This window comes from Melospiza melodia, chromosome 16 (genome assembly GCF_035770615.1).
Source record: "Melospiza melodia melodia isolate bMelMel2 chromosome 16, bMelMel2.pri, whole genome shotgun sequence".
NCBI lineage: Eukaryota > Metazoa > Chordata > Aves > Passeriformes > Passerellidae > Melospiza > Melospiza melodia.
Genome location: NC_086209.1, coordinates 12,500,772 through 12,512,452, shown reverse-complemented (window position 1 = coordinate 12,512,452; position 11,681 = coordinate 12,500,772). Strand labels below are relative to the sequence as shown.

At 38.8% G+C, this 11,681-nt stretch overlaps 1 protein-coding gene across 2 annotated transcripts in view; it reads right to left on the bottom strand.

Moving 5' to 3' along the window:
* Positions 1 to 2,115: 2,115 nt before the first annotated feature.
* NRK (Nik related kinase) overlaps positions 2,116 to 11,681 on the bottom strand; it is an 87,134-nt gene continuing 77,568 nt past the window's right edge. For both annotated transcript variants that reach the window (XM_063170661.1, XM_063170662.1), the window contains exons 29-31: positions 11,195 to 11,354; positions 6,692 to 6,834; positions 2,116 to 5,903 (exon numbers count right to left, since the gene is read on the bottom strand). In XM_063170661.1, the coding sequence (XP_063026731.1) occupies positions 5,820 to 5,903; positions 6,692 to 6,834; positions 11,195 to 11,354 (387 nt within the window). In that variant the 3' untranslated portion in view covers positions 2,116 to 5,819. The remainder of the gene's footprint in view (positions 5,904 to 6,691; positions 6,835 to 11,194; positions 11,355 to 11,681) is intronic.

Here is an 11,681-nt window from a genome sequence, read left to right as displayed (position 1 = left end):
GTATAAAGCACAAGCTTTTGCTGGCCTTTAAAATTCCCTAGGAATGATATGACACTATGGATTTTATGATAATCACAGTGCATTCCTCAGTGAGAAAGTTTAAAACAAATCAGTCATTTGTGTTATGTTGAAGCTAAGTATTGGGTAAAACTTCCAGAGTGTGTCTTTCTTCCCCAGTAAACACATGACTTGTGTGAACTGATAAAATGGCATTTACAGATTACAAAAATGAACAAATGATCTTGCACAGGATGTGATTTCACATCACACACAATGGATATCTATGGTGTACATTTTTTTTTAGTTATTAAATAACATGTGGGTATAATGATGAAATCTCTGGAATGCCCCCAGCTTTTCTCCACTTTTGTCTGTGCTCATGATGGGAATTGCAGAAGAAACTTATTCTTACACAGGTTATTGTTACATGTGCATTTGCTGCCATTTTTATTGTGGGTCACTGGAGTTTTATTCATTGAAGCTGAAGCTTTTGTGGAGTGGTAATGGACTGATGGGAACTGATAGCAGAGTTAATACTTTATACTGGATAAATCTGTAAGCATTGCAGGTTCAGATATAAGATTGCTCCTTCTCTTAGGAACTTGCTCCTGCTGCCTTCTTCCTCACCAGCAGAGGTCCAGCTAACACACCAATTTCAAAACTGGAACAAGGCTAAATCTCTTGCTGTAAGCGTGTCAACAAGTTTTAAAGACTGGTTATGCTGTGAGTTCATCTAGATGTAACTTCCCTACCATAACAGAACAGTGGGACTGATATGACTGGATTAGAAACTGGAAGTTGAGAAACACTCAGAGAATGAATCAGTAATGCCTGGAGAGGAGCCATCAGCAGATGGCTGTACCACATCACAAGAACCGAGGGCTTTGTGTTGTGCTGAGCCTGCTTCATCAGGGTGTGTAAGCAGCTCATTGAAGACAATATGATTTTATATGCCTACAACCAAGTGTGCTAAACAGTACTTGTGTTCACCCCATGTCAATCAATAGTCTCAAATTCTCAGAGACAATTAGCAGTCAAATATCTTGGGTTTTATATACAACACACCTTAAGAAAAGAGTAGTTAGCCTTTACAGCAGTGACAGTGAGGAATGAGCTATGCTGAACAGGAGGATGCTATTACATTCTGTTAAATATTACATTAAAATACATTGGAGAAATGAAAGGCACAAAAGAATAAAAGGTGATGCTCTAGATTAAAAAAAAAAAAAAAGCTGGTGTGCAAGATCATAAAGCTTACTGTAAAAGTTGTTCACCACAAAGTGTTTTGAGGACAAAAATAGAAAAGTTTTTCTGATGCATTTCACCATTATTTCCTAGGTGCTTTTGTTAAATCTTCTTAGGAAATAACAGAAGTGGTTAAGTAATGCTAAAAGAACATTTTGGGTGATTACCCAGCTGACATACCCTTGCCCTTTAATCAGCTCTCTGCACTTTGAAAGGCAGTTTAAGAAAGTGGTGAGTTATCAGCAGGAAAATTTCTTACACTTTTGATGTGTGGAACTTTGACTTACTGCACAGGTTTTAAAATCCACAGAAGTCTTTCCTACAGACTGCAGGTTTGCTTATGCTTCATTTAACTTAAATACAGCAGTTTAACACTGGAACTGAACTTGTAACCCAGCTTTTATGGTGGCCTTTGGAGAAACAATGCCAGTGGCAATAAAGACTGTGTGAACTTACCTGAGAAAAAGTGACTTGGGCTAACCTGGCACTCAGGCTGATGTGCACAAAAGCCACTTCTTGTAGCATCAATGGCTGCAAGCTGTCACTTTGCTGTAGTTGCCCTGCCCTGAGCCACGGGGTGTGTGTGTGAAGAGAAGAGCAGACACACACAAGTGCAGTGAAGCTCATTAGCAGCACACTCAGCACAGCACTGGCTGTCACCCTCAGGTGCACTCTGTCCACTCTGAACTCTCACACTGTCACTTGGACATCTTTATCCAGACAAGGATATATATTTGTTTTGTCCCTACAGGCAGATATGGATGTTTCCCTAAGGATGGTGACTGGATTCGGAAAACAATAACAAAGGTTTCTACAATTTTTACAACAGCTGATGTCAATATAACAGAATCATTACAAGTGTGATACTAGTTTTGATTTTTCAGAGTATTTTTATTGCTGTTTCAATTGTACAATTTCCACATTAGAGAACAATACATAGTGTACAGTACATAACTTGCATGGTTCCCAGGTTTTGGAGTCATGTGCCAAGCTTCAGGCTGCAAAAGAGAGTTCACCATGCCTAGAATGAAAGCAGGCACATACACACAGTTGTACATTGCTGCAGCATCAGCACAATCTTGTGTGGCAAATGCAACATTATGAGCACCACCTGTCATTAGGAGACTGCCTGTACCAAAGGGTTGATGACATGGATCCTTAACATTCTGCCCCTGTAGCATTTTTTCATGTCAAAGTGACATCACTAGGAAAACACATTAAGCAGTTTAGTCCTTGGTTTTAAAAGTTAGTGAAAGGGTACAGCTAGTGAAACACCTCATAAATGAAATTACAAATTTGATATACATTTTGCATAGTTAAAATTATGTCTGGGTAATCTTGGTTACTGGATTTTTACATTTTTTTCTTCTGGCCTTTGTCCTTTTGCTTTGAGCTGAACAGTTATTCAAAATACTCCCTCATTCAGTGCCCCCCAGTCACTTCAGACACCTTTCCATTTCTTTGGCTACTTTCTTTTCCTTAACATCTTTTAACCTTTTGTATTCCTCCTACAGCAATATGCTGTGCCAGACATCCACTCCCTTACCTTTGGCTACTTGTGTTTCTTTTCTTCAGCTTTTCCCTCCTCTTCAGTCACTTCCTCTTTCTTCTGTTACTCTTCTTAACATCTCTGAGCTCTTTCTCATCTTCAGCCTTTCTGACTATCTCTTGATAGAGGGACAATGCCACAGGTTTCTCTTTGTGGCATTCAGTTGCTGTTGCTATTTGCAATACCACTTCTAAATCCTTCAAAGGCATTCACTTTTAAGTGCCTCCTGCTTTCCATAATTACACATAGAAAGTTTATGTTCTTTTTACAGTGAACAGAAGATGAAAATCCAACTCACTGCCTTGAATTGGAGCTGGAAAGAAGAAAGCTAACAGAGGGAAACAGAATGAATTATGATCCCAATGTAATGGTGCATATTCCCTCTCTTGAACTTGTGGTTTTTTGGGTTTTTTCCCTTTTAACATAGAGTTAAACTTTTTCACAGTGTGTCAATGTATTGTCATTGTAATTTTCTGCTACAGTAAACTTAAGCTTGATCACATTTGCTTCTTTAATCTGTTCATATGACCTTGTTATAAATTCCCACTGTTCTTTGCTAAATTCTTTTTAACTAGTCCCTAGCATCAGGAAAATATCAGCCTCCTACCTGTTGACACCAGAACAGGGGAGGCACAAATCCCATGCATCCTCTGTAGTGCAGAGGCTGCTGAGATAAACACATTTTCAAAATACTACAGGGCAGCCTGGATCACTCATTGCTTACAGCACGAGCAGCTCTGCAAGTTCTGCACACCTATTGTGTGCAAAATGAAAGCTGCTCTTCCTTCATTCTCTTAGACTTGAAAGTCAAAAGTAAGTAAGTTGCTTATAAATTGATTGTCTCCAACTTAGTTTTGCCAGTAATTGTAACTTTCATCTCTGATTCTGTTATAGATTTGGACTTGTTTGGTTTTGTTGGTGGCTTTTTTCCCCCCCTGTTGTTTGTTTACTCTGTAAGTCCAATGCAACCAGCCCAAATGTTCAGCAGCACGGGAAGCCAAGCCAGGCTTTGCTCATGTGCCCCAGCCCTGGCCCTGGCAACAGGCAGGAACATTACTACAACAGAGCTCCTGTTGTCACACAGCTCTGCTCAAGCAGTTTCCATTCAGGTTTCAAGTCTGCACAAGCTAATCACTCACATACATTAAGAACCATTTTGAGTATTTAAATGTGTTTTTTTAGTATGGCTTCAGGCTTATTTTTCTGTTAGTTAAACATTTAAAAGGAAAATTCTTCATTAAAAAGCACTATAGGTTTTGAGATAAGCTAGTGCCTGTGAAAAGTGCTAGGTTAGTAACTTTGGAAAGTGCAGTCCTCCAGATAGCCAAAAACATAAGAGCAACAGTGCAGGCACCTCTGACCTGCCTGCAGCAGGGAGGTGCCAGCCCAGGGAACAGGGGGAAGGGTGAACAGCCCCTGGTTTGAATCCCTGCTGGGACAGCACAGGGACACAGTTCTGAGCACCTGTCAGTCACTGCCAGCACCCAGACTGACACACTGGACAGCACAGCTGCCAGCTCCAACAACTCTTTCTGCCTCTTATCAACACAGAACCATCATCCTTGAGGTAGACAAACAGATATTCCAACACACTTTTCCTGCACCCTTCAGTATCAAATATTTCAAGTAAAATAAAAACACCTATTTTCAAGCACTGGAACTAGTGATTTCACTTTTGCCCTCAGCATTATCCCTACTGTATCATGTCTGGAATGAGCTCTTTTGTATTACATTTGATGCTCTACATTTTCAAAGCACATCCAAAAATCAGCTACATAAAGATTACATTAAACCCCAAAATTGAATCATAGTATATGATTGTATATAGTGTGTACATATATATATATGTATATATTATATCTCTATAGTTTTATGGCAAATTTATAAGCCCCTGAGAACAGAGTTTATGCAGAAACACTGGCACCAATAACACTAGAAGATGCAGCTTTATTTAGGTATAATTAGCATAGAAAGCACCTGGAATTATTTATATTTTCTATTTATAATAGATTAACTCTTTGGATATTTTCATAGCTATATTAAGAATACATTTGTTAATCTTAATATCTGTTGTGGAAAGATTATATTTACATACAAATACACAAAGACTTCATGTGAAAGAGCAAGAAGGAAGAAAAGAAAGTGCCTGCTCTTGTGCCCTTCTTTATATGCATGGGTAGTGCCTTTAAATCAATTCATATAAGTGTGGGTCCCAGCTGTGAATGAAAGTTACAGGTTCTGTTTCATAATGCTTTATGCATCTATGATTTTGACTGAGTATTTAAACAGTTTTTACAAATACATCCTACAGTAACTGTGTCTATGGGCTCAGGCATCCAGCCCTGAGAGAAACACAAAGTCTGTCCCTCCCTGCATTGGTAGAAATCTCCCAGCTGGGGCACATGTTCAGAATTAACTATTTTTACAACTCCGTACTGAAACACATCTGTCCACCCAGCACAGGGGATGATCCCTCAAGGTCCAAGGAGAATCCCTCAAGCCTTCTGGTCTGGCTGGGACCCACCACAAACCCTTTTACTCCTTCCCTGTTGTAAGGCTTGGACAAGTCATTCAAGTTCATCTTGGTGACAGTAACAGCTTGCTAAAACTGCAAAAGGAGCCCAAACCCAATTCAAAATAGATTCCAACTGTGCTTTTGTATCTACCTACAGCTGTCACTGTCCATAAAAAGTGACTTCAGTTCAAGATACCAACATTACATCACCTGTGGAAGTGTAACTGTCCATTTTTCAGAGTACAGGAGCTTCTTACATTGGCTACATTCTTCACTAAAGTCTCCTAATACAATCTTTGTTTGCAACATACTTTGAATGACAAACTAAACATGTTTGCAGTACTTCAACAGGAAAATGGAATTCTTTCCAGACTGAAAGAATATGAATTTTAATAAGTCAATAATGACAACATTTTTGTAGGTAAGAAGTGCAAATTTGTGTATATTACCTCTGAGAATTTTACACTGCTACCTACAGGGAATTTTTCATTGTCTTCATTTTGATGTGCTTTACCAGTTGAATAGTACATTTTGACCAAGAGTCATGAAGTATATTTGACTGCTGCCTCCTGACTGTACAGATGCAAAGAACACCTTGAAAGGAAAAAAAAAAGAAGAAAACAAAAGATGCTACTGTCAGTTTATATTTATGAAAATATTTTTACTCATATAAGAAAGGTGATAGAATGCCACAGTCCCAAATACAAGGATACACATATATCACAATTGAATTTTAATCCCACGAGAAACTTTTTACAGTGAAACTGTACATGTAGTACAACTGCATTTTTTAAAATGTATTTCTTTCCCTATTTGAAAATATATAGGAGAAAATTTAAAAATAATTAATCTAAGGTTTTAGGATTTGAATTTTTTAAATATGACAGTGGGACTAAACAGATTTCAGAGAGCATTTACCAAAATTGCTATATGCAAGAAGTCATACCTGATTATCCATACCCTGGTGTCTGCAATGAGGAGTGTTGGGGTTTTTTCCCATGATGACTGCTCTAACTCCTGTAATTTCAGTAGTTCAGGAGAGGCTGTCCTGTAGCTGGGAATTTTCGGGGCTCCCTCACTAACCCTCCCCACTACACCTGTGGTGCTGTGCAATTCACAGTGCCTGCATTTGTCTGCACTGATAACAGTGAAGGCTGGGTGGAATAGAGAGTTCAAACAGCTGGGGGTGGGAATGTGTGCAGCATCCCTAGTGAATATCCATAATGGGTGCTTTGTGGGACCACTGACTACGCTGGCTTTGAAGAGGGAACTTATACCAAGGTAGGAAATAACCAGTAACAAAGTTACCAGAATTAACTGGTGTGTCATAGTAAGCTATTACTCATTTTTGCTAAGTCACCACACTGTAGTCATCTCTGTACCTTGTCATTTCTTTCACATAGAAATTTTAGCTTCTGTGCTTTCTTGTGCATAAATACTCCTTCCAGATTTCCTGTTTCCACAGAGCGTAGTTCAATCGCTTTTTCTCCCCAGCCCATGACCTGATTGGACTGAAGGAGGTAAGCTAGAAGACAAAAAAAAAAAAAAAAAAAAAAAAAAAAAAAAAAAAAAAAGTACTGTTTAACAGCTGAAAGACTGATTCTTGCCTTATTTATGTTAATTATGGAACTGATTAAGTTTGCACAAAAAAAGCCTTAGGAATAGTAACTAAATTTCATTTTGTCTCTCAGACTTATTTTGAACTCTAGACATAAACCTTAACTACTACTGTATATCTTAGACTTACAAAAGCTTGGAGGAAAACTCTGAAGGGCATCTTGTTAACCACTGCCCCCCTCACCCCAAAGTGTGGCCAAAATAGACAAGATTACTCAGGACCTTGTACAGATATGGTTTGATGGATATTTCACAACCTTCCCAAGACCCTGCTGCAATGCATCACTACTTTCAAGGCTGAACATTTCTTCCTAATATCTTGGTGCAACTTGTGCTCATCTTTGCCTCTCATCCTTTAACTGTTCATATTCAAGAAAAGTCTTGACTGTCTTCTCTGTACCCACTGTACTCTGTTCCTATTAGGAAGCGGGGTTTGTATTTACTATGGAGTTCAGCTTAGTCTGAAACCTGAATACTTCAGAATCTGAGACCATGGCATGATTAATTTGGTGTCTTCCCATGCCTGGTTATATGCAATATTTACAAAACCAAAAGAATATATTCTAGCACTGTGGAAGCTTAGTACAATACTCCCATTAAATCTGGCAATAAGAAAGTAGAATAGTGATGAAGGAGTTAAGACCACAGATTTCAAATTAGGCACAGTTTCAGTGAAAGCCCTCTGACTGGTACTTGTATGGGTTTCCAAGGTAAAATCACATTAGTTATGCTCTATTGGTAGTCAATACTCAGCAATTGTTCTTGCTCAACTATCAAGTGTTACTGCATTAGTCTGAGAATTCTGTTGCTCTAAAATGATGTAGAGGGAATGTGTGCACTGGACTGGCTTTTAGCTTCATTGGACAGTGTATATCTGCCCTACATTATTAGTGTGAGCAAGGTCTGCTTCCTAAAACCTTCCATGTTGATTTAGGTTTTTGTTTAAAAATTGAACTTTCAGTACAGACTGATCCTGGAAACAACAGCCTGCAATCCTGCTTGAGAAGGACAGCAGAAAATAAAGGCAATATGCACACATGACTTTATATACTTCTAGCAGGGTTGATTTAACATTAACTTGGAATCCTTAGTTCATAATTGTTGTTAGAACAAATGTATGAAAATCATACCTCCTTGGAAACACATATGGTTTGGTTACAGTGTTGTGATTTTAGTTTCTCAGAGTCTATATAAATTTCCCCTAAATCTGTTCAGAAGACTTTCAGTTATTCTTTGTGCACACTGAAGGCTTCCCTGCCACTAGTGCTGAGAGCAAGATAATTCTTTCCCAGTATTCCAGTCATGAGTAAAGAAGAAGAAATGAACTGTTTTAAAAGCAAAGCAACAGTTAGTAACCAAGGGTGAGGGGCAAAAGAGGAGGAGTATTTTCTAAAACTCAAAGCCATGAAATGAATATATTTTACAATCTTTTCTTCATGCTTCAGGCTGTACAACAGGGCACCATTGCTGTAGGCTGTGAAGAAAGTGTCATTAACATTTGTGAACAGTGCAGCAGCAGCAGCATGAGCCCAGGGCAGCACCCATGCAGTCTACAGGATCTGAAAAGTAAGCCCAGACCACACATAAAGAACATCAAAATGATACAAGACTCAAACTTTTGTTATTTTTTGTGCCAACTGATATCACATTAACCTTTTCAAAGTTTGCTTTTGAACACAATAGACACAGAGGCAGCCTGTGGTTCTGGGGGTGGGAAGCAAGGCAGGTGCATGTGTATAAACAGCATGAAACTGTTCTGTGGCTACTCTGTTTAGTATGGGTCATATAGGTCTAGCAACAAAGAACTAATAAGTCTCCTGATCTTTTCCACTAGATGAAATCTACACTCCAGCTGCCACTGTGCTGTGTCTGTATCAGTGCCTTTGGCAGATTTCAATTTGATAGTTTCCTTGCAGCTCCCAGGAACCACTTCATTAGTGTCTGCTGCAACCTCTAGGTCATCTGCTGGGCCACTTCTGCTGTGTTCTGAAGAGATCTGACCTCCAGGCAGTATTCAAAAAGGAACTGAATAAACCAGATACACCAAGTTCAGCCCTGATGCTCTGCTGTCTGGCCAATATACCCAGAACTTGGCAACTGACAATGGCAGGTTTAAGTACAAGTAGCAAAAAATTTCAGTTTTGTAGCAGAATCAAAAAATTATTTCCCAAATTTCTTCTGTGAAAGAAGAAAATGGCCTCATTATACTCATTACACCATTTGCACAGTTGTCCAGTAATAATGACTTATCTATACATGGAGATTAATGTGAAGGATAGCAGGCTATCAATTCAGAGGTCAGTACTGAGTCATGATAATCCTCCCATGTGGGAGCTATTAGAGGTGTTTCATGTGAGATGAACTGAGAGCAGATCTTCAGAGTTGTCTTATTTTGGAACAATAGCTCCTATACCACGAGCACCTTGGGAATAGTTACTCTGAGTCCACTCTCCACTGCAGCTTTAGATAAAAATATCCTGTGCTTCCAGCTGGCATGCTGTAGAGCATTGAGGCAGTAATTTAACCACCTTTTGGTTACACTCCCTGTTTCTCTACAGAATAAGCTTCTAAAATGTACAGGGGAAAGGAAATAAAGACTTTTACTAGTTCCTCTGGGAATATCCAGATTTGTGTCAACCCTTCATGGCTACATACTATAAATAATTCATTACTCACACAAACAGGCAAGAGTGCTCCCAAATCTTATTAACCTGATGTTCTTAATGCCTTTTTGAAACCTGTTTCATAGAAAATATTACAGCTATATTTATATTTAGCCCTACATATGTGTACATCTTTCATATTAAACATAGAATACTTCTACAGTTTTTTAATTTCCCATGGGATTTGAGCTTCCTCACTCTGATTTCTTATTAACAGATTGGTCACAGAGGTCCCAGTTTAAGACTATGAGTAAGATATATTTAGATTCTCTGCCCTAAATCCATCGATTATAATACAAACTTTTTAATTTTTTCTATCAAAATACTGTACCAACTACAAACATTTCTTTCAAAATGCTTGTTTAAAGAAATCAAGAAATGATCAAAGGATGACTAGAGAGCACTCTGAAGGTAACACAAGACCCCTCTGTCTCTGCAACAGAGAATGAAAATTGAGATATACTCATACAGACTTCAGGAGGTTTGAAATGGGCATAGAAATTCCAGGAAAACAGGATCTTTTAAGAAACTGTTAAGTTGCCCCTAAGCTGGGCCATTCAAATAATGGTTATTCACACTTCTCTTATAATGTTTTTATCTGCAGCCAAGGATATCAAAGGATTAATAAAATTTATAGGACTTCGGGGTAAAATTATGAAAATAACAGTTAACAGAGACCTTATCTGAAGTTTGAGTAGTGTATTTAGAGGTTAGGTTAATTTTTAGTGGAAATATAATTCCAATCAGAAGTCAGATTTGGTTTGTACCACATCCCAAAGATGGGTTTTCCCTAAAACTACTCAGGTAGAAGTGAAAGGAAAAAGGTGAACATCCTTAATTTTTCACTGTGCTATCCAGTTTTCTCCAAGCTAATAATAGGCTTCTGTGCAGTCTAATTGTCTTGGGCTTGTTTTGTTGGAATGTTTGTTTTAAAATAAAGAACAGGAGTGAGACAGAAATTAGCAAGTAATAAACTCAAAAATCTGCCTGTGTTGTGCTTCATTTTCCCCACTGTTAGCCTGAAGCCCTATGGGAAAGGTGAAACAAACAGCTGTCCTGGCTGCAGTACAAGCAGAATCTCCTCCTACACAGCCAACTGCAAGCATGGGGAGATTAAGAATTTATCACAAATACCCTGGGCTGGCAGCCCTGTGAATTTAAAGTGCTAAAATGAAGGGGCCATTTGACAGCAGTTACAGATCTCTTCAGTAACTGACCCCTCAGTAGCCGTGAATTTCTACATAAAACGCTGTGAGCTATGAACAACCAAGACACTTCTTCCCCTCTGTAATTCACATCATTCTCCCTGTGGAAACTGGTGGTAAGCTGCATCCTCAGTGAAGTCTGTCTGTATAGTCAATGTGTGATGCAATAAACAGTGTGACAAGAATACAGACTGTGTCCAAATGGGAAGCCCCTATTGCAATCATTGGCTGTGTTAACACAAACACCCATAAATCTGTTTACTCTTTTACACATCTGCTTTGCTCAGAAGCTGCTTTATGTGCCATACAACCATTTTCACAGAGATACAAACCTCATAAAGAAGTCAGGCTTCGTGCAGCAGCATCTTATATTTAATAGAGAGCAATTTTTCATACATACCTACAGATGCTGGCATTTCTCCCCACTGTAGAACAGTCTCCTTTGTGAAATGTCCATATATATCAATGTAGATGCCTTCATCTTCGTAGGTGAGCAGGAGCTCCATGCCACTGGTGTTTGGGAGGATGATAATGGCATGGGGGCGGATCGTCCCCTGGATCTGGAATCGTATTTTACTGAGATTTAGATCAGAACACAGACTGCAATTTCAGTGATGACATCGATCTAACTAGCTTGGCAGAGCAATAAAAAGAACTAGCTCATGGCTCATGGAAAGTGAAAGAAATGCCTGTTCTCAGAGGCTGTATAGCTTGCTAGTAAGCCTCTGAAACAGACTTTCTCTCCTTCTCCCCCCTTTGAATATGACAGCAGGTTTGCAAATAAATCAGTGTTCAATAATTCACACTAAATTTACCAGCGTTAATTGGTTTCAAGAAGCCATGGAGCCATTGAGACACAATAATATTTACTTAGTCCCTCACAAAAT